This window comes from Drosophila willistoni (assembly GCF_018902025.1).
Source record: "Drosophila willistoni isolate 14030-0811.24 chromosome XL unlocalized genomic scaffold, UCI_dwil_1.1 Seg142, whole genome shotgun sequence".
NCBI classification, from domain to species: domain Eukaryota; kingdom Metazoa; phylum Arthropoda; class Insecta; order Diptera; family Drosophilidae; genus Drosophila; species Drosophila willistoni.
Window position 1 is genome coordinate 3,865,607 of NW_025814053.1, and position 23,703 is coordinate 3,889,309.

At 36.9% G+C, this 23,703-nt stretch overlaps 1 protein-coding gene across 2 annotated transcripts in view; it reads left to right on the forward strand.

Moving 5' to 3' along the window:
* Positions 1–23,703, forward strand: part of LOC6653129 (integrin alpha-PS2) — a 42,234-nt gene that overhangs the window by 14,172 nt on the left and 4,359 nt on the right. Inside the window, exons 4-7 of one of the 2 annotated variants that reach the window (XM_002075464.4) lie at positions 15,987–16,113; positions 19,131–19,192; positions 19,836–19,884; positions 21,834–21,908. In XM_002075464.4, coding sequence (XP_002075500.1) covers positions 15,987–16,113; positions 19,131–19,192; positions 19,836–19,884; positions 21,834–21,908 — 313 coding nt within the window. The remainder of the gene's footprint in view (positions 1–15,986; positions 16,114–19,130; positions 19,193–19,835; positions 19,885–21,833; positions 21,909–23,703) is intronic. The other variant, XM_023181340.2, reaches the window with a different exon arrangement.

Here is a 23,703-nt window from a genome sequence, read left to right on the forward strand (position 1 = left end):
ATGAAAAGGACTAAATCTACTCCAAGGACATCTACAATATGACATACCGGTATGCCGATGATGTAGTCCTGATGCTCCCATTTTTTTTCGTTGTTCTTTTATTGTATTTGGCGCACTTGGCGTAACACAAAATCGATGAGCGCCCGTTAATGGTCATTTGAAGGCCAGCTAGGTCAGCACAAACAAAAAAGCGCGTGGCGGAAGTGACCTGGACAGCAGGTTCAATAGGGCCAAGAGCAGCAATGGCAGCAAACACAATCGACGTACTGGCCATCAACATTTAACGGTTGCTCTGCACCTTTTTTGCGACCCCTCCGCCATATCAAATGGGCCAAATCAAAGTTAATTGAGAACTAAAGTGAAAATCAAATGTTTATGCTCTCTTCCTTCCTCCCATTCCGTTCTAATCCATCGTCATTGATTGTGGGTGGTCGGTCGGCGGGCAACGCCAACGCTAACGCAATTAACCACACAAAAAAACCGGGGCACACCTTTAAGAAGTAGAAGTAGAAGGAGAAGAAGGCCAACCACCGCCACCAAGAAGTAATCTATGTGAATGTATACCGATTTCTTTTTTTTTTTTTTGTTTTTCGGTTTTAGTTTTGTTGTGCGGTTTACTTGACGCAATCCTCAACCACAATAGATGACAAAATCCGTTAAAATGAAAACGCATTGGAAACTCAAAGAGACCCAACACCCACTGACATAACGGCAACTGGTGTGGGGGATAAACAAAATCTACATCACTTCCTACCCCTTCTCTATCACTCTCTGTATTTCAAAGAAAATGTCAGTGTCAGTTTCAGTTGACTCCATGTCGCGATGACGCCCACCTGTTCTGATCTGCCGTCACCTGGCGCGGTGCCTTGTCTGTCTGTCTGTCTGTCTGCCAGCTTGCCTGCTTACCAGCTTGCACTTTCAATGCGATTTGACATTTAACGAGCTTCTCCACAACTGATGATTATATCAATGACGATGATGGTGATGATGATGCCATTCATTCATTCAATGTGTTTATATGAAAAGTCAGTCAGTAGGTCAGCTGAAAATGAAAGTCCCTCTTCCTCTCGCTCTCCCTCTCCCTTCTCCCTCTTTATGCAATACATTGAAAGTTGATTTTTAGTGCATTAACAAGACATTAAGTTAAGAAATCAAACTGATGGCATTACGTTCTTTGTGTGGTCCTGGCACCCAATTTTATAATCCAAAAAGAAGGTTAATATCTGCACGACAAGGGCAAGTTGATTACAGATTAAATTTAAAAATAAATTTGCTAAGATATCAATTCGCTCTTAAAGATAATAGAAAGAGAGAGAGAGAGAGAGAGATCATGCTATCAATATTATTTGGAAAAACTCAGGAAACTATTTTTGAAAATTACTTCCAAATGTTGTGATGCATTTCAAAGATTAAAAATTTTTAATAAATCCTTTGTCAATCAATTGTTACTAAACCCATATTCGGTTATGAAGATGCTTTAACCAAAGACTTTCACTAGACTAGGATTTCCTATAAAAAGATTGGTCTATTATCAAGGAATTTTAGTTTATTTGATTGGACTTTGTTTAAAAACTTGAATTTTTTACAGTAGAAAATCCAATCGAAATAATTGTAATCGTATAACATATGAGTACATATATGTATATATAAATCTTTCTGAACATATTTCGCAAAATTACTTATTTAATTTGTTGTCATGTCATTTTTGGGTCACGTAATAAATAACTTGTTTTATTTGGCATCACACGAGGCAAAATAAAGTTGTATCTTTCATCAGATTCTTGCCATAAGTTAGGCGTAATTTTAACTTTGCAAAAAGGCATCGAAAAAGGGGATACGAATTTGCAATAGCAGCTGTCCCGAAGATAATACGACTAACCATACAACACATAGTCATGGAACCCCAGAGAACTTCGGCAAAACCCCGAATTCCGTACTCCCAATGAGATCGTAAAGTGGGGAGAGGGCCAATCAGCTACGAAAATAATTCAGGTCTAGCACAGACTACAGAACGACGAAGGCAGGCCTACGTCGCTTGTGATTTCGTTCTGTAGCGTTGCGTCTGTGTGTGTATGCATGTACTCTGTTGATGACGAAAGACGTAGTAGACAGCAAGCAGCGCTGCCGGCAGAGCCGATTATTATATTGACTGTAACTTGTGTTATATTTATCCGATCACATTCAAATTTTGGGATCTGGGGTTTTATATCACATATGTAAATTTCATAGCATACTCCAATTTTTATAAAAATGTTTCTTCTAGTTCTTCTAGAGCTATATGATATAGTGGTCCGATCCTGATGGTTTTCATACTTTATTTTTCCCGGGTAATAAAAAACACCGAAAAAAAATTTCAGCCCGATAGCTCTTAAGACGGCTGAGTAAAACGCATTCGCACAGACGGACGTACGGACGGACATGGCTATATCAACTCAGCTTCTCATGCTGATCGAGAATATATATACTTTATGGGGTCGGAAACGTCTCCTTCTGTGCGTTACAAACATCTGACCAATTTTATAATACCCTCTGCAAGGGTATAATAAAGAAACAAAAAATCCACAAAAGAAAACAAAATTATAAAATAGAAAAAAACCTTATTTAAGCCGACGATTTCGAGTTAGGAATCGAACCAGGGACATTACATTCCCCAAGACACATCACAAACGAGCACTCTATCGGCACAGTCACCGGGATACATGCGAAGCAGATGGCAATATTTCTTGATATTCTTTCCACAGGGGCATATCCTATACGCATTGTCGCTGTTTTGTCGAAAATTAAAATTTTTGGTCGAGCGAGCTATTGAAATGCGATGTTGTACAACTTCACGTCACACACACTATACGAAGCCTGAGCATGTACCGACGAGTGTACACATACATAGACAGAACGAAATCACAAGCGACGTAGGCCTGCCTTCGTCGTTTGTAATGTACACAACCCGGAATGAATCCAGATCATGTACATCCCCTCTTAGTCAAAGAATCTTCTTTGATCCAAGAAGAGGTCAGGTTCAGCCTATATAGGTAGTCTCTCTCGCAGTCCCTAATCATCAGATGTTATGATGGGCAAGAGTACCACAAATTAGGCCAAAGCCAACTCATCTACGGGCTTCGTGTATCGAGAAGTTTGGTCCGGGTGGGACTTCTGGCTGTCGGCTAGCAAACAGTCTTTGGGGGGGTTCTTTGGACCAGCATTACTCAATACACCCGTAGTACATAAAATAAAACAAAGTCCCTAGAGCACGAATATTACACAATTATTTAACCAAAAGAGATGAACTAGAAGGATAGAGAAAAAGGGTATATTAGTATCGCACGAATAGGGAAGCTATGAGGATGTTATTATAGCTTCGCGTCTAAACCCTCCCAACCAATGATTTTCCTTTCGCAAGATTCTGGAAAATCCCAAAATAATTCAGCTCACCGCTCACATTTCGCTACAAGGAAGATCACATAACTTTTACCCAAACATTACAAATGATATTTATTCACGAGGGTTACGGAATACCAAAATACTTCAATAAGTCGGAAACATAATCCGAGTCGACTAAACTAAAATGATGATTCTTATAATATACGGTAATCAAATTAAATAATTGGATCATTTCAGGCATCCAAAAGCCAAATTAGGGATAATATGTCTTGTTTTGTGAAATCTTAATTGTAAGGTGGATATATATAAACTTATAGATATTCAAAAATGAAAATGTCAATTGGAATTTGGAAGTTTCCACTTAAACTACGAGACTAATTATAAATAACTGTAGGCTCGCTCACACAGTCAAAGGCGATTCTTAATATCGATTTAATTTCTCAACACTGATTGGCAATTTTCTCTTTTCTTTGATCTTTTCTTTAGCTTTACTGTACGCGAGAGAATTTTTCTTATTTGCTGATTATTTGACACTGAACTCGTATTCTTTTTGCATACAAACAGGGAAATACCAGATCGAACATGATTTTTCAAGAACTTAGGACTTACCCATCCGTCCGGTCCGTCGAAGGCCTTCGTCGTCCGCTGGATGATGCTTAGGAATAAAATGTTAGGTTAAATCAAGCGTCTGGCATTCCTATGCAACAAATTCGGTCTAAGGGACTCTCAATCCGCAACGAAGAAACTTTCTCTGCCCGTATCCGATTCGGGCGGCTATTCCAAGCTGGTCGTGTTTGTCAAAATGTCTCGGTGCCCTTCACGGTGTGCAGCTTTTGAGCCCACGGTGTCCCCAAAATTATCCCTGGCAAATTCTCGGAATTCAAATATAAAATTCCTTGCTTAGGCTTTCAGCATTCAATTTGATTAGGGCTAAGTTTCCAAAAGAACTTATTAGAAACTTCCAAAGATTCAAATATCCACAAAAATTTAACTTACGATAATAAGATTCACAAAACTTTATAATAGTTGTTGTCCTAGATGCTCCAGATTAGTATTTAATTAATAATTCGGCTTGATGGCCAAGAAAATTTCAGATTTAAATTTTTATATATTTTCTGGATGAGCAGCGTGGTTTAGGCGTCTAGCCAGGGCGGAAGTTCGTCAGAAAAGAGTGTGACCAATGCATGTGATCGCGCACGATGCCACTTCGCTAGGGTTGCACTAATAAAACTATCGAACTTCTAAGCTCAGCTGATTATTTTCATCGACACAATTACCCATCACTTACTGAAATACAAACTAACGCCTTAAAATTTAAAAATAAATATAACGGCAGAAACTGGGCACTACAACCACAGGATAATACTAGAGCTTGCTTCGGAGTATTAACCTGAAAAAAGACAGTTACTGCCTAATGTCCTTAGCATGATAGGTTCCTAGCAGTTTACCATTTAAATCCTCTAACACATAATAACAGTTTCCTAATCTCTCTCGAACTCGAGACTTTAGCCACAACAAGTTTAACTTAGCACTAACGCATTTTTGGAATTTACTCTGTCCAAAATTACGTCTAAAGACTTCTTGTCCTACTTTGAAATTAACCTCCTTGGTCCTCAGATTATATACCTTTGCATTCTGCTCCGCTGCCTGTGCTATATTCTTCTTGAGAAAATTACGCCGTAATGCTAACTGATCGTCCTTTCGCAACACGTTATTCGATTCATTCAGCATGTTAATCTTTTCGAGAAGAGTATATTGGGAACCATGTGTGGCCATGTCAAAGCCAAACAAAGCATGGAAAGGAGAGCATCCTATACTCTGATGATACGAATTCCTTAGTGCACAACTTATAGCAGGTATGTGTAAATCCCATTTGCGCTGGTCCTCTTTGAGATAGGCGCGTATTGCTGCAATTATGGATCTGTTTACCCTCTCAGAGGCATTCGACTGTGGGGAATAAACTGCTGTATATATATGTTTTATACCCAACGTCGTTAACCATGCGTTAAATTCGCTTGCCTTGAATTGTGATCCGTTGTTGCTAACCAATATCTCGGGAACTCCGTATCTAAAGAATATATTATCCTGTAGATACTCTTGAATCACATTACTCTTAAATACTTTAAGGGGTTGAAGCCAATGATACTTCGATAAATGATCAACCACTATCAGGAGTCCGATATGACCACGTTTACTTCTCGGATATGGTCCCAAAAGATCAATATATAATCGCTGAAAAGGTCTCTCTGATACTGCGGGCTTACCCATTGGTGGCTTTAAGATTTGGTTAGGTGCTTTCGTTGACTTGCACGTCTCACAGTTTCGTATATAATCACGCACCTGTACCACCATGCCAGGCCAAAAGAATGTCCGACGTATGAGCTCCAAAGTTTTTGCCATTCCGCCATGAGCAGATATCGTGTCTTTATGAGCTCGTTTTATAACTTCTTTGGACAAACTTTGTGGAATCCATAATTTCCAAATATTGACTTGACTGGATTCTGTTCCATCATCATGCTCCGTGCGTATATAAAAAAATTGATCTGTTATTTTCAAATCCGGGTATCTTTCCTGTTCTTTTTCAATTTTCTGTCTTAGTTGTTGATACTCTTCGTCATTGAAACTAGGAGAGTTTAAATCGACTAAGGGGCGAAGTTCTTCCAAAGCACACAAATCCTCTGAAAACATTCTGGACAAGGCATCGGGTACTACATTATCTTGACCTCGTCGGTGACTTACTTCAAACTTATAACCTTGCAGCTTCATGGCCCATCTCGCGAGTCTTCCTTTCAAATCTGATTGTCGCATCAACCAAACTAAACTGGCGTGGTCGGTTATGACTTCGAATTCCTGTAGTTCCAAATAGCAGCGGAATTTTTCAATTGCTTCCAAAGCAGCCAAGCACTCGCGTTCTGTTACGCTATAGTTTCGTTGAGCTGTTGTTAACTTCTTCGACATAAATGCTATAGGTTTCTCAGCTCCTTCTTCGTCCAGTTGTACCAACATTGCTCCGATGCCATAGTTGCTTGCATCACAATGCACGAAGAATTTCTTATTGAAGTCTGGATTGATCAAGATCGGTGCAGAGGTAAGCTTTTCCTTAAGTTTTTCGAAGGCAATTTGAGCTTCCTGTGTCCATAAAATTTCTTTTTCTTAGTTAGTAATTGGGTTATCGGAAATGTAATATCAGAAAAATTATCAATGAATCTACGATACCAACCAACAACACCCAAGAAACCTCTGGTTTGCTTTATCGTTTTCGGAATTGGCCAAGTCTTTATTGCTTCTATTTTAGCAGGGTCTGTTGAAATTCCTCCTCTTCCTATAATATAGCCCAGATATGGCACTTCTGTAACACAAAACTTTGTTTTTTCTATATTTAAAGTTAGATTTGCCTTTCTAAATTGCTGAGACATACGAATTAGAATTTCTAAATGAGTATCAAAGTCTTCTGACACCACACAAAGATCGTCTAGGTATCCGAACACACAATATTTCAGATCTGCTGGAATTAGATCGTCTATTAATCGTGCCATGGTTTGCGAAGCGTTGCATAGTCCGAATGGCATTACAGTGAACTGGTACAAGGGGCGGCCGGGTATCGTGAAAGCTGTTATGGGTTTGGATTTTTCTGAAAGAGCAATTTGCCAGTAGGCATCTTTTAAGTCAATTTTTGTTATAAAGTTTGCTTTGGGCAGTCGCGCGAAAATTCCATCTATGCTTTGCAGCGGATATGCGTCCTTTTTGGTGACTTCATTTATTTTTCTTGCATCCAAACATAATCGCACTTTTCCGGGTTTTATAACCAGACGCATAGGAGAACTCCAAGGACTATTGGCTCTCTCGATCACTCCCATTTCCAACATTCGGTCGATTTCTTTATACATCAACTTTTCAACCGCTGGCGACACAGGATAGAAGCGTTGTTTGATTGGAGTTGCTTCTTTGATCTCTATGTCATGAACAATAAGTGGAGTTCGGCCTAATCCCTGTTGTTTGAAATCCGGAAACAATTGAATCACATCGTTTAATCTTTTTTCTTGCTCTGGGTTTAATAAACATTTCTTTTCGTCATCAATCGAGTGAATATTTTTTTCTAATATGCTAGTCTTACAACGAGATGAAAATTCTGGACATAACTCAAAAGATTTCCAGAAATCGATTCCTAAAATAACTCGTTTCGCTAATGACGGGATAATAAAAAGAGAAAGAGATTTTCGCTTGCTTTCGTATTGTACCTCTGTTCTTATTGTTCCGGTAAATGGATGTCTTTTCCCATCTGCTGTGGCCACACTTGAAACAATAGTCGAAAATCCGGGATATTTCGTCCAGTCTTTTGCTGCTAAATCTGATCCGATACAACTGATATTGGCTCCAGTATCCAATAGACCAAGTTCAGAAAATTCGAGAAACTTCACTGGAGCGTAGAAACGGCCATCTGCGGCTTTGTTAATCATAGACGCTATTATTCGTCTTTGGACATCTTTTACTTTCTTCCAAAAGCGACGCAGACGTTCGCTTGAGCGACTTCTAATAAACTGGCAAGTTGCAACCTCCTGTGCAAATATTTTATCTCGAATCGCTAAATAGTTTTGCAGCCGTTGATGGTATGGTAGTCTGGGATACGGCTGATTTTTATTTGTCAAATCTGGTGTTATGGTGTTTGTCGCTGTGTCATTCTTGACATCTACTGAGGGTCCACTCGACTGCGACGGAATGATGGGCCCTGATTGGAGTTTTTCGAACGGGATAGGCATACATCACATTGTGGTTTGTAGACATTTTTCTTTCCACATCCGTAGCAGAAAATGCGGCGCTCTTCTAAGCACATGTCCCATCTGTGTCCTTCGATGTCACAATTCCAACAAATGTATTTCTTTTCCTTGACTTGAATTGCATTTAACTCCGGTTGAATATCTTCTTCCTCGGGATTTTCGTCTGTCTCTTCGAGTAAAGCGATGTTCTTCCTAACATTTGTATACTTCGTAATGCGTTTTCCTGATTCTTCACGGAGAAATTGCTCTCGGCGGTGCACCAACTGGCGAAGTTTAGATACCGATTCAATTGGAACGTATAATAAAGCTTCTCGTACTTCTGAAATCAGGTTTCTTTGTAGCTGATGTACGAGTCGTTTTTCCTCCAAAGGTATTACCAATCTCGATATCAAAGTCATTACGTCTTCATAGTAAACATCGAATGCTTCACCATTCCTTTGTTTTCGGTTACGTATTTCTTCAAGAATCAAATCATCATCCTTAAAATCGTCGTATTCTTGTTTTAAATCCATACGAAATTCTTCCCAAATAACTTCGTCATGTTCTTTTCGATAACGCCAATACCATTCCTTGGCTCTTCCGGTTAACAGTAGGTGTAAATTTCTGCATACCGGTGTAAAAACACTCTGAAAGTTGTCTACAGTTAATGCTTTTATTCTGTATAGAAACTCTGATACTGTAGGACCTTTAGGAGACGCATCAAATTTAATACCCCAACTTTGTACTAATTGGGCGGCTTTTCCAGGATTAATATAATGGTGTGATACTGAATCTGATCTTGGGGTTGGAACGCGATCATCGTGGTTGTTAGATCGTCCAACTGAATTATTTAAATTCAAATTTCCCAATCTCTGATCAATTAAATATTCCATTCTTTCAAAAATTGAATTAACATTTATCTCAGCTGCTCGATTTGAAATTGATTGTTGCTGTGACCGAGCTGAACGCTGTTGATTCGAGTTCTCCGGTTTACGTGCCGTTGAAGATTTAGGTTTTCTACCTCTACCTCCTGATTTTGACTGACTAGCCGGAGATGCTACATTGCTTGATTGTGATTGAGCTCTAGTATTATGGGTTTTCTTGTTTTTATTAACTATGGGACCCTCTGCTTGATCTGACATTATAAAATGGACTAAATCTTTCTGGTGGCATAATTTCTTACAAAAATTACATTCCTGATGTTCTTGTATATAATTTTCTATACACTCCTGATGAAAAACATGATTACATTTAGTAATCCTAAGCTCTTCTGTTTCTAATAATGCTTTCAAGCAAATGGTACATTCTGCTTCTGGTAGCACACTCAATTCTTCATTACTCCGAATTACTGGCATATTGATTATTTTTCCACAAAAATTACTTTAGATACTTTATTTAATTTGTTTTAATATATTATATCATATAACGATTATCTTCCTTGTTTTAAAAGTGAGAGTGAGCAAAATTATAGGTGCGGTACTAATATAGAGGGAGAATTGAACTAATGGATAGTTCAATCTCAGAAATTTATATGTGAAGGGATAGAGAAATCCTGTCGTTCTAGACCTAATCATCTATATCAAATCCAAAACGAAAAGACTAATTTCAACCAACATCATAAACTGAGCTCACTTTGTATCATCGGTCAGAATTCGGGCCTAGCCAAATCTCTGCAGTTCCAGATGAACAAGCAGTCAATTCATTGATATTCGCTGAAGCATTTGTTCTATTGTAATTACAAGAAATGAATGGAATCAATAAACTACAATGCTAACGCCGACATCACAAGCCTATTGTGCTTTCTGGTCGTAAAATCGAAACAATCAAAAATTAACGAATTCCAAGAAAAACACAGCCTATAATATACGTCTGTTACTATTTTGTAGAGTTTGTATATGTTTCTAAGTATATTCACCGATTAATGCTCAAGCGCCTTATCACTGGTCAGAACTCGGATTCTCCAAATATCTGCATTCCTAATGAATAAGTCACTCAACCAACTATCCGTGAATACAAAAAGAAAGCGAAATGAAAGGAAAATAAAAATTTTTGATAGCAAAGGATAGATAAAAAGGCTGGGGATTTTATTAAGAGATAGAATAAGAAGTAGGAGAAGGAAAAAGGAACCTGAAATTCTTGAACCCTTCAGTTCAGCCTGAATCCTATAAAGAAACACGGTTGAACCGAGAAACTGTATACAAGTCTAACAAGCCTCCTAGTTGGGCGCCAAAATTATGTAATGTACACAACCCGGAATGAATCCAGATCATGTACATCCCCTCTTAGTCAAAGAATCTTCTTTGATCCAAGAAGAGGTCAGGTTCAGCCTATATAGGTAGTCTCTCTCGCAGTCCCTAATCATCAGATGTTATGATGGGCAAGAGTACCACAAATTAGGCCAAAGCCAACTCATCTACGGGCTTCGTGTATCGAGAAGTTTGGTCCGGGTGGGACTTCTGGCTGTCGGCTAGCAAACAGTCTTTGGGGGGGTTCTTTGGACCAGCATTACTCAATACACCCGTAGTACATAAAATAAAACAAAGTCCCTAGAGCACGAATATTACACAATTATTTAACCAAAAGAGATGAACTAGAAGGATAGAGAAAAAGGGTATATTAGTATCGCACGAATAGGGAAGCTATGAGGATGTTATTATAGCTTCGCGTCTAAACCCTCCCAACCAATGATTTTCCTTTCGCAAGATTCTGGAAAATCCCAAAATAATTCAGCTCACCGCTCACATTTCGCTACAAGGAAGATCACATAACTTTTACCCAAACATTACAAATGATATTTATTCACGAGGGTTACGGAATACCAAAATACTTCAATAAGTCGGAAACATAATCCGAGTCGACTAAACTAAAATGATGATTCTTATAATATACGGTAATCAAATTAAATAATTGGATCATTTCAGGCATCCAAAAGCCAAATTAGGGATAATATGTCTTGTTTTGTGAAATCTTAATTGTAAGGTGGATATATATAAACTTATAGATATTCAAAAATGAAAATGTCAATTGGAATTTGGAAGTTTCCACTTAAACTACGAGACTAATTATAAATAACTGTAGGCTCGCTCACACAGTCAAAGGCGATTCTTAATATCGATTTAATTTCTCAACACTGATTGGCAATTTTCTCTTTTCTTTGATCTTTTCTTTAGCTTTACTGTACGCGAGAGAATTTTTCTTATTTGCTGATTATTTGACACTGAACTCGTATTCTTTTTGCATACAAACAGGGAAATACCAGATCGAACATGATTTTTCAAGAACTTAGGACTTACCCATCCGTCCGGTCCGTCGAAGGCCTTCGTCGTCCGCTGGATGATGCTTAGGAATAAAATGTTAGGTTAAATCAAGCGTCTGGCATTCCTATGCAACAAATTCGGTCTAAGGGACTCTCAATCCGCAACGAAGAAACTTTCTCTGCCCGTATCCGATTCGGGCGGCTATTCCAAGCTGGTCGTGTTTGTCAAAATGTCTCGGTGCCCTTCACGGTGTGCAGCTTTTGAGCCCACGGTGTCTCCAAAATTATCCCTGGCAAATTCTCGGAATTCAAATATAAAATTCCTTGCTTAGGCTTTCAGCATTCAATTTGATTAGGGCTAAGTTTCCAAAAGAACTTATTAGAAACTTCCAAAGATTCAAATATCCACAAAAATTTAACTTAAGGATAATAAGATTCACAAAACTTTATAATAGTTGTTGTCCTAGATGCTCCAGATTAGTATTTAATTAATAATTCGGCTTGATGGCCAAGAAAATTTCAGATTTAAATTTTTATATATTTTCTGGAGGAGCAGCGTGGTTTAGGCGTCTAGCCAGGGCGGAAGTTCGTCAGAAAAGAGTGTGACCAATGCATGTGATCGCGCACGATGCCACTTCGCTAGGGTTGCACTAATAAAACTATCGAACTTCTAAGCTCAGCTGATTATTTTCATCGACACAATTACCCATCACTTACTGAAATACAAACTAACGCCTTAAAATTTAAAAATAAATCTAACGGCAGAAACTGGGCACTACACGTTCTGTAGTCTGTGCTACACCTGAATTATTTTCGTAGCTGCTTGGCCCTCTCCCCACTTTACGCTCTCATTGGGAGTACGAAGTTCAGGGTTTTGCCGAAGTTCACTGGGGTTCCAATCAAAACAATCATGCGTTTGTTTGTATGCTTAGTGATAATATTTTAACTTTAATGTACATGATAAAGTATATTGAAATGTTCGTGCATTGCATCATCTTTAAATTGAATTGAATCTATCCCTTGGGTAAGGTGAAGTTAAAGTTTGATTTAGACAAGGTCATTGTAGTTCCTTAACATCATCATCTGTCTGCCTGTCTGTCTGTCTATCTGTCTGTCTGCCTGTATATGGATGGATCTCAACCCTTGTGGATAGGTTCTCTTCCACTTGGCTTTGCCTTTCTATTGGATTACTCTGGGGGCATGTGCCATAGCTTGTCGTGGGGTCTCGTTTCGTTTTTATTTTGTGTGTGTTTTTGTTTGTTGTTGCGATTGCGACATGATCATCGACACGATCTGTGAAATTGCCGGAGAGCGAGCTATTGAACTGAACTCAAATATGGACAAGGCACACAACACACACACACACAAACAGGGAGATGCTGGCGGTGATGTGGATGGAGGCATAGACTTCTACCATCTGCATCTGGACTGGCCCGGTCTGGCCTGGCATGGCCTGGCCCGAGGCCGATTCTTTAGCATTCGCAATGGTAACGTCTGCATGTCGACCATGTCAAACGTGTTGACTTTTGACTTTAGTTGTTGTTGTTGTTGTTGTTGTTGCAGTTACTTGTTGCCATTTAGGATGGGGGCAACTCGTTGACGGCGTCTGCAAAAGTGCAGTTTAATGTCTCAAAAATTTATCGTTGGCGTTTTGGTATGCGCTCTCTGCCAAACAAGGCTGCAAACAAAAAACCAAAAAAAAAAAACAAAAAAAAAAACAAACAAACAAACGAAAGAAAGAACAACTAACCCAAAAAGCACACACTAACACACACACACATACAACAAAATCATTCAAAAATATGTTTTGCTGTCGTCCAAAATTGGTGGGGGAACCTAAAAGAAAAAAAATATCAAAGAGAAACGTTAAGCCCAAATTTCAAGAACACGACAAAACAATTTCGCTTAAAGCTTAAATACGAAAAATTCCATTGACAAGTTACCAAAACCCCTAAAAAAAGAAGATGTTAAAATATGGTTAACAAAATTTGCGACAGATCTTCTTAAATAATATGTTCTCTTCGCTCAACTTACTTTCTGCCTTAAGAATGAGAAAGTTTGTGACATAAAAGGTTTATTGACATTCCAATATGAATTTTATATTTGTCTTTTTGTCTTATATAGGCTGATTAACTGAAATGCTTAAGCCAAAAACATTATGTTTATGGGTATTCAGGCCAAAATCTAGTCGAGACACTTAGCTAAGACCCAAACCTATTGCGGTCTTGGGCTCAGCAGTTCGCTAATGTCCAAATTTATAGCCAAATTTTTGAGCTCAATACATACATAGATAAAATCATTGACATTTAGTTACTTTGACTTTAGATTATAGAGGATAGTGATGTAAGGAGATCCTTGCTCTCCTCTTCTCCTAAAGAGATCCTTATTCTTCTATATTCTTTTTCTCCGTTCGTTCATCTAAATCAGTGCAATTATTTTAGTCAATATAAGAACCTAGCAGCCTTTTTATTGATGTAGGCAGGGTAAGTTGTTCTGACTTTGTTAAGATAGGAGAATAATTATCATAAACATAGCTTCCCCTTTGTAACCAAATTTGCCGTTTACATAGTTTTTAAATTTATACATCATTTGCCTAATTTTAATTGGATGGAATAAATAGAACACCTTTAATGGTCAATATATCGGCAGTAAATTGCACATAAACACACATAAAGTTAATTTGTAATTCACATTTTTGTAATGCCAAGACAAAATGAACTCTTTGGCTTGTAATAATAATAACATAAATTTATTAGGAAATCGAGTTGCCATTTGATAGCTATTTATGTTTATTAATGTCTGAATTCTTTAGTTCTCTTCTTTCTCATAGCATTTGATTGACTGATCAAATTCTTTAGCCTTAAGAAGAATTCATAGTTAACCTCCCTTTGAATTGTTGCCTTGCCAAAGTATTTCTCTTGCAGGTTGATTCTCTATCTATTTGTTTGTGCTCCTGCTTCTTTCTAGTCAATTTGCATATCTTGGCAAGTTTTACAGTGAATCCTCAAAGAAGGAGAAAAGGGGAAAGGAAGTGGGGGAGAGCTCTTAACTGATAATAAAGTTTTTAATAGGAAAACGCTATTAACTTATTGGTTGTTGCCCTTTCCTTCCATCCCCCCCTTCTTCTATATATAGTCATTCATCCTGGTGGAGGCTTTTTTTTTGGACAATGGTTTAGTTTTTTCTCCAAGATTATGAATTCAATTGAATTGTTTCAAGCGTCCAGCGGCGAGGCGGATTTTCGGTTTTTTTTTATTTATTTTTTTTTTGACGGTCTGTTGTGATTTCAGCGCTTGCATAATAACGCATAGATTTGTGATTCAATGGGAGCCATTTGAATGGCTGTCCCTCCCCCGTCCGCCAAGCGTCTCTCCTTGGTTGTGGCACGGCGATCAGCATGCATTTTTGGCGATAGCGCGTCATTTTGAGTTTATGTCAGAGCCCAAGAGGAGAGGCACTTCTGGCCATAAAAGGCACAATATGTATAAATTTGTAAAAGTAATTGCAGTGAAGGCAATGTAGAGACAGAGACACAATGCCAACCAGCCAACTCCAGTCATGCCTAAGAGATCTCTCCTCGAAACACACACACACAGATGTATTGCAATGCCGGCAACTGCCTCAAGCTGCAGTTGGCTTTAAAGCTAAAGCTGAAGCTGGGAGTCTGGGCTCTGGTCTGGGGTTTGGGTTTGGGCTTGGATAACCATATTTGGCATTGTAGGCAGAAGGCGGCCTGACTCGTGCGTGTTTTATGTCCAACTGCCAGGCCATTTATACATTATAAAACTATATACACGCATATATATATATATATATGTATATATCTATCTATATAGACAATATATCTGTATAAATACACTATGATGTGGCTACTGTGGAAAAGGTTCTATTGTTTATGTTGTCAATACAATATATAATATAATAAAGAGACGCATAGATGGGAAATAGAAAAATAGATATAAAATATAAGATTAAGATGAAATTTTAAATGAACTGAGTTTGAAAAACAAAACGTATAAAATAAACTTATTAGAAATTGACGAGTAAGCTATTAGATATCGAATAATTGAAATAACATAGATCTAATTTAATCGATTACTTTCTCAATAGTTCTTTTTCTTCATGTCGATCGCTTACTGAAAGTATGTAAGCTCTGGATCTACATCAATCGATCACTCTGTTTGGATCTCCCGTTCTTCTTCTTCATGTAGATCACTTACTGTTGCCATAGAGTTGCCAGATTGTCAATAAACTCAAGTTAGTTGCTTCGAAATATTTGCGAGTCGTTTTTTCAAGCTTTACTTAGAAACAGTTTAATCAATTTCACATTATATGCTTCTTATAGACTACTGAAATTGGTCACTTAACTAAAGTTCTCTGAACCACTGTTTTGTTCGTATCTGTTGGAGTAATTCGATGTGACCATTTTTGGTTCGGTTTGTGTTCGCCGCGATCCATCGAAGTTGGCAACAACAGCGGCAAACAACTTGGCCCTGGCCATTGTTTCACATCTTTAACCCAAAAATAATTTCCATGCCTGTCTTTTTTTGGTTGAATGTATATTATTTCTCTTTTATTTTTGTTTCTTTTACTTGCAGGCCTGTGCACCGCGTTATGTGTTCCATACAATGACGCCATCGAGGGCGCTGCGCTATGATCCAGTGGGCACCTGCTTCGCCTCGCACAATTTCAAGCAATTCCATGAGATATCACCGTGTCGTACAAGTAAGTGAGATTAAGCCACAATTTGGTGTGTGTATGTGATTTAAGTGCGTTTCTTTAACGTTTCAAGGTAATTTGAGTAATGTCGAGGGAATCCCTTGAAACGCCAAAATGCAAAACTCAAACTGTCAGAGGGTCTTTTTTTTTTTTTTTTTGGGTTTTTCGGTGTGGGGGATTGGTGTCGTATGACAAGAAGTACGAAAAAGATAAAGAAGAAGAAAACGTAGAATTTAGGGGAAATTAGGGCTATTATGGCTAGTATGAAGAATTGGGTGTGGGTGGAGCGATTGGTAAGCATATACATATACATACATATGTATGTCTGCGTGCTTCACCTACATTTTTTTCTCTCCTGACGAAACATTTATGGGCCTTTATTTGTATTAAGAACAAGCATTCCTGTGTTCTGAAATCCATTGCCCATTTGTATATATACACAAATCTATCTAAATAAGATTTGCTTTTGTGATCTACGATAGAAACTAAAGGCCAGGGGCCAGACCATTTGCCTGACAAATGTTTTCTTTTCCTTAGTCACTTTCACCCAATATAGTCCACATACAGATGAAGTATATATACCTATGTATGTGTGTGTGTGTGTGCGTGTGAGTGTGTATATATTTAGATCCAACGAACTCGCATGCTGGACAAGCCACACACATGTGTGGCACCATCTCTCCACTCTACCTTCTGCTCCTGTTTAGTTCTCCTTTCCCATTCTCATTCATGAATCTTTCACGAGTTTTGCCTAAGGTGAGGGTATTTTTAGCATTGCTCAGCAGATGCAAACAAACAGCGTATACACAATCTAAAGGGGAAGTGTACATTCAAATATATTTCTAAGTATATATGCATATATTAAGAAATAGATATACAGATTTAAATACAGCTGGCCATATAGTCAATATTTGGTTAATTACTCAGATGTATTCTAGTTTCATTTATTGGCTTATAAAGTTTATTTGATGTCAAATAGTTTTACTGTGATGTGAGAAGAATTTTTTTGGAATTGAACTGAAGAACATGCTAAAAGTATTTCAAATTCAAAATCAATATGAAGTTCACGAGTTTCATTTCGTTATTAAAAATCTATTTCCTATGAATTGAATTTAAAGAACAAATTCTTTGTTATTTTCCGATACTTTTTATGTGCTCCTTTGAAAAAAAAAGAAAAACACAACTCCAATTCATTTAACAAAATGTGTCCATCAACGATTGCTCAATCTTCAGTTAGACCGAAATGAAATCAAGAAATCGATTCGAGCGCAGGGCAAAAGCAATTTAATGATTCTAAACGCATTTACCAGTCCCTGACCAGATTCCCCATTTGGGGTTAGGCCATTGTGTTATTAATGTTGGTGTTGTTGTGAAATGATTAGCAGCAACATCGACAGCAACAGCAGCAGCAACAGCAGCAACAACAGCAACAACAGCAACTGCGGTAGCAACATCAACTCATCTGGCCCAGTGTACATTCCGACATCACTGAAAGCAATAAATACCAACTTAACGCACAAAATGCCAAACTAATAGTTAAGACGAATGAGAAATGAACGCATCGGCAAGAGAGGTAGAACAACAACAACAACAACAACAACAACAATAAAAAGAAAAGGGTATAGTAAAAAATACAACAAAAGCCAAGCAAAAGCAAAAAAAAAAAAGATACCACGCTCAAGTCCGAATCAGAGTCCGAGTTCGAGTCCAAGTCCAAGTCCGAGCTGAAGTTTGAGTTCGCAAGTGCCCTTGCTTCAATACCTAATTGTAATTCAAGACGGGGGCGATTTTATTATGGGAATTACTTCAATAACAATCAGAGACGTTGTCTCAAAAGGGGGCCCAGAAACATGAACAGCATGGCAATAGCAGATAATTTGTTAAAAAACAAGAGAATTTAGCAAGAGAAAGAAATATGTATATTTTCCAGTCCCATTTCTCAAATTTGAAAACAATGCTAAGTTCGGTTGAAAACGATTTGCAATATACTAAAATAAGAAGCTCCTTCCGACTCCTAATTTAGGCAGAGAATTTATGAAATTTAGCTTAATTACCCCTTTGCTTGGACGCCCATGGAGTAATCTGCGAAAACCTTTAAGAAAAAACCAAAAAGAGTTGACTTATGCGAGGCAAAGCAAAGCGATTGCTGCCGTCGCAAGAGCGTCAGCAACATGTTGCTGGTTGCTTGCTTGCTTGCTGGCTTGGCGTAGGTACTTCTTGTTTTGGTGTGGTTACTTTTTTTTCTGCGCCGTTTTTGCTCCGCGCTCAAATTGAAACACTTCGGAGACAAATTGTTATCGTTTAATTTGATCAAACGCACGATCTGGCTGTTGATTTTGTACAACTCGAGAGGCAGGCGACATGTTGCTGCTGCTGTTGGTTGTTGCTGTTGCCGCGGGGGCATTGCGTGATTTTTTTGTGTTGTGTTTTATAGCCGGACAAAAGGCGGTGCCAAACAAAAGGATGTTGGGGATGTGGTTGGGTTTTGGGATCTCCTTGGTTCTCTCGCTCTCTCTCTCTCTCTCTCTCTACCTCACTCTCTCTGTGTCTTTTTGTTTGTATTGTATTCGTTTTGTTGTTTTGTACATTTCAATGTCCATCGGTTGTCTTGGCACTTGGCAGTTGTTGTTGCCCCCAAGGAGCGCTCTAATCCTTTTATGTTTACTTCCACATCAACATCATCTGCCTTGGCCTTTTGCTTGTAGTTCGTCGTCGTCGTCGTCGTCGTCGTCGTCGTTGTCGTTGTCGTTGTCGTCATTTCACTCAGTCAGACGACCGACTGACAAATCACAGTGCAATTTATTGCATTGCTGTGGTAATTATTTGCAATTTATTTGCCACATCCCCAAAGGGCTAACTGACTCAATAGTCGATTGTTGATTATCGATTGTCGATCCTCGCTCATTGATTTGGGGCTTGTGCAAACAACATTTATGATGATGAAATTACAAATGCATAATACAACTACATTACGTCTTCTCTCTTTCTGGCTACCCACTAAACTATCTTGTATCTCTTTTCAGACAACTGGGGCTATCATCGACAAGGCTCGTGTCAGGCTGGCTTCAGTGCGGCAATCAATAGTGTAAGTATATACATACATCGATATGCAAGTAAACAAATTCCACGAATCCCACAAAATGAGTCTATAATTTCGACAGCAAGAGTGAGCTGTCAAAGAGATATAATAAAAGAAATTCTAGTAGATTTATCAGTTGCCATTTCTGTCATTATTGTTAGATATGACAGACTAAAGAACTTAAATTTGATCTTTAGTTCTTTAGTTTCTATATATTCTGTTTCCTTTCTCGATCTAGAGAGTATTATTGGCTTCGTTTTTATAAGATTCTCAGTTTCCTTTCTAAATCCGTCCGTCTTTATCATCTTGTTTTCTTGCATTGAGTTGTTGTGTGCATTCCATGAAGTTGCTGTCCTTACCCTGCACTCAAAGGACAATGGGGTATACTGATGAAGCTCAAAATTAGTTTGGCTTAGATTTTGTACAAAATTTCTTCTACAGGGTGTCTACAAGTCGACATCTTGGCCTAAATTATTTACCGATTTTGGTTTTTTTGCCTTGTTGGTGGACTCGGCGTGGGCACGTTTAGTTGGCACCTTGTTGTGGGATCGTGGCATAACATTTGCATTCACAATTTGAACATTTCTTATGGGTTACTTATAAACGTATCTCTCTCTCTCTCTCTTTGGTCTCCCTGTCCCTCCTACAGAATGGATCGCGTTTATTCATTGGCGCACCTGGCAGCTGGTATTGGCAAGGTAAGTGCACGTTTTTCCCACATTCTATCCTAGATCAGAAATTATTTCGAAATGAGTTTAATAGTGTTACCTTCCCACTTCCCCTTTATATATAGTATGTATTGTCCTTTGAAAACCATTGAAATAAAGCTATTTACTTATCCTTAGCTAGAACTTTAAGTCGTCGTCCTCGTAGATTGTTTTTTTTTTTTAACAAAAATTTATAGTTATTCCCTTTGTCAAGATTTGATCCCTGTATTTTTCTTTTAGCTAGAATTCTTCCCGCTCTTCTTCTATGTTTTTTTGATTATTATTTAGTTCCAAATTGTCCAACGTCTATTCCTTTAACCTAGAGAGAATTATAATATTCCCCCTCCCCACAAAATAATAATTTGTATCTTATCTAGGCTAGTTTTATGTCTTGTATTGTCTTAAAAACATTTTACAAAAAAACGAACAAGTACCTAACATAAAAACCAAACAAAAACACTTAGACTTTAAGAGGTAAAATTTGTCTATCATCTCAATCGAATGTCCCTAGCCAAAAACCGGAGACCGTATATTATAATTTGCCTTGTTTAGTTAGTGCATGTGGCATTTTGTATTATTTAGTTTCTAGCTAAATTTTCATAGACCTTTTTATAGACTAAATTAGAGTTAGTTTTATATGTCTACATATAGATTTATATATGATCTTAAAGCTAAAAGATAAGGCAAGGTGTAAACGCAAGCATTGACATTAATATGGCCTTTCAATGGGCGTAAATAAATCTAACAATTGAATAGAATTCCAAGCAATGGTAGATCTAAGGGTAATAAAATGATGGAAATTTCCCAATTGAAGGAATTTTCGAATGGATTTTCTTAGATTTGCCAACGAGTATAACTAATTTCTTTGTTTTTGACTACTATCAAATTTATCTACAGACAAACATACATTCATACAGTTCAGGAATCGATATATTCCTTCGATCATGCGAAACATTTGATAATTTCCCAACCCTCCATATTCGCATTCCCTTGCCTTGTCTCTTAAGCCTTAAACCCTGGGATAAGAGACACCAAAAAGTGTGTCTGAAATAGAACTTTGAAATATGTTTAGAATATTTTGTAACTTAAAACTTTAAAAATTTTCTATCGTGCGTGTGTATATGTGTTGTCGAGTTGTTTTCACCCAAGATAAATTAAAAAAAAAAAATTTCTTTAACTTAATTTGGCTTACTCGTGTCGCCATGTTGTCGCTTCTAACCACAAAATGGAAATACCAAAAACAAAAATAAAATTATATATTCAAAATTAATTACCAATTCATTCTAATCCACCCAAAAAAAAAAAAAAAACAACAACCAACTCGACAGCAGAAATGGTTAAAACGTAATGTAACTCTTTAGTTTTATCTATTGTATTCGTAATTATATTATATATCTATATATATATATATATATATATTAACTTACCACATATTATTTTATATAATACATATATATAACGTCGATGTAACTGTAATACATATGTTAACCGTACCTGTACCAGTAATTGTACCTGTACCGTTTAACAAGTTGTCCCAAAAACATTTTTGTTTAATGAAAAGTATCAATTTTTGAATTTCTTTAGTTTGTTGTTGTCTCATATTTGATTAATCTAAAATTATGTATTCTCTCTCTTTCTCTCTCTCTCTCTCTTTCGTTCTCTCTAATTAAATTTCTATTTATTACTCTGGTTTCATTTATTTGGCGCAAAATGCATGCAATTTTGTACCGAAAAAAACGAAACGAATCCAAATCAAATATCATATAAACAACGAAACTGTGTCTGTTGCTCAACCCAATCAACCTATCAACCAACCAATCAACCAACCAAAATCCAAAATCCTCATCACTATCCAAAAAACCAAAACAACTTACTTATTTTAATACCAACAAAAAAAAAACAAAACAAAAAAAATAAACACTGAAATACTGAATTAAAAGGAGAAACCTATTCAATACCGCCCGATGCCTCGTTTCCATATAAGCCGCCTTTTTATCAGCCCTTCGGCACTGGAGGTAATAAAAACAAAACAAAACCAAATACGCTTCTCACCTCAAACGCCTCAAATGAAAAAAAAAAAATACCTACTTAATTTTAATACATGAAAAGTGTCTAAAAAAGCAAACAAAAAAACAACCAAAAACAAATAATACATTTGTACAAAAGACCGAAAAACTCGCTCTCCATAATGGTGTCTGATAAAACTGATAAAAAATAAAACCATCTAGTACATAAAACAATTCAATACTCATTCAAATTGATAAACAAAAAACATTGCCCATACTACATATATACATATATTATATATTATACTATATGCTATTATGCTTAGCTAACAAAATAAAATGGCCTATGGGCTTGGATAATCACACTGAAAAACGTGTCCTCCTCCCATAAAGAACAAAAAAAAGGACCAAAAAGTCCTGCTCTTGCCGCTGCTGCTGCTGCTGTTGCCAATGCCGCTCTGGTTGTTGTCTAGACTAAGTCATCAACATTATCATCATCATCAAAATCAATGAAATGATTTATCCATATCTAGTCTAACTTATAATTAAAATACAATCTATAATATATATATTATATCGATATCTATTTATAATCTCTATGGCATAACTTTTGGCTGAAAAAGAATCCAATTAAAAGAGTAAAATTGTTTTGCACTACAATAAAAAAAAAATCTAAATTTAGGCAACAAATATAACCAATACTATTAGTTAGTTAGTTAGTTAGTTTTCGACTCGGGTTATGCAAAATGCGTATTTTAATAAAAGCTTAGCCTAAATTATCAAATCTTTTAATCCTGACTCCGAAGGGTATACACATAATTGGAATCTGCAGTTGCAAGCTTTGGAGTTCTTTTCTCGCTTCATGTAGCTTGAATTCCCAACTAGTTTAAGCGTTGAAGATATGGTATCGCCATTACAACTGTGGATTCTTTAGCGAAGTCTGCTGATGATAGAACTTGGTGGTTCTTGAAATACCTAAACAGACAACCTGCTCAACTTTTGTGCTGTCTATGATTTTAAATCTTATAGATTATTAAGATTTATTGACGTGAAGCCCAGCTAAAACCCAGTTTTAATCCTGATAAACTTGTTCAATGTTACAGTTCAGAAATGTCTTAATTTAGAAAATAATAAGTTAAATAGGGGTCTCATACTATATAGTTTAGGTTAGTCACTAATTTGTGCTTTGTAATTTTGATAAAGGCTGCCAAAAATGTTTTTTTTTTTTGTTAGGATAAATCCTGAAGTAAATTACAGTCAACGAATTATTTTTAATATATAAACCGGTGAAAAATCTACTTAATAAAGAAATATCTCAGTAGAAACATAGAAAAACCTTGTTAAAGTAGGCTTAGTGAGAATGAGAAGGAAGTTTTTGAATCCTTTGAAATTCAAAAATGTTTGGAAAACGAAACTTGTTTAAGCAAATTTATTGAAAAAATTAACGATTTTCAAACTATATATACATACAAAACTTATATTGAATTACACATAATATTTCCTTGATCTTTGATTTAGCGAAGAATTTTTTGTGATGTTTTAAAACCTATAACAAAAAAAGTTTAAGCCGGAGGAGATTTCTAAAGATCTTTTTCCAAGGATAATGATAAACTAGCATGCTTTATAAAGAAATATCAAATATCCCTTCAAAAATATTGGGAAAAAAACGTTTACTTCACGAAGAAAAAAAAAACAGAAATATACTCAAAACTTTAGAATTTTTCTATTTAAATATTTGTAAATATCCTCAGAACTTTAGCATTTTTCTATACAAATCCGTATGTACTGCAAAAACATAATACCT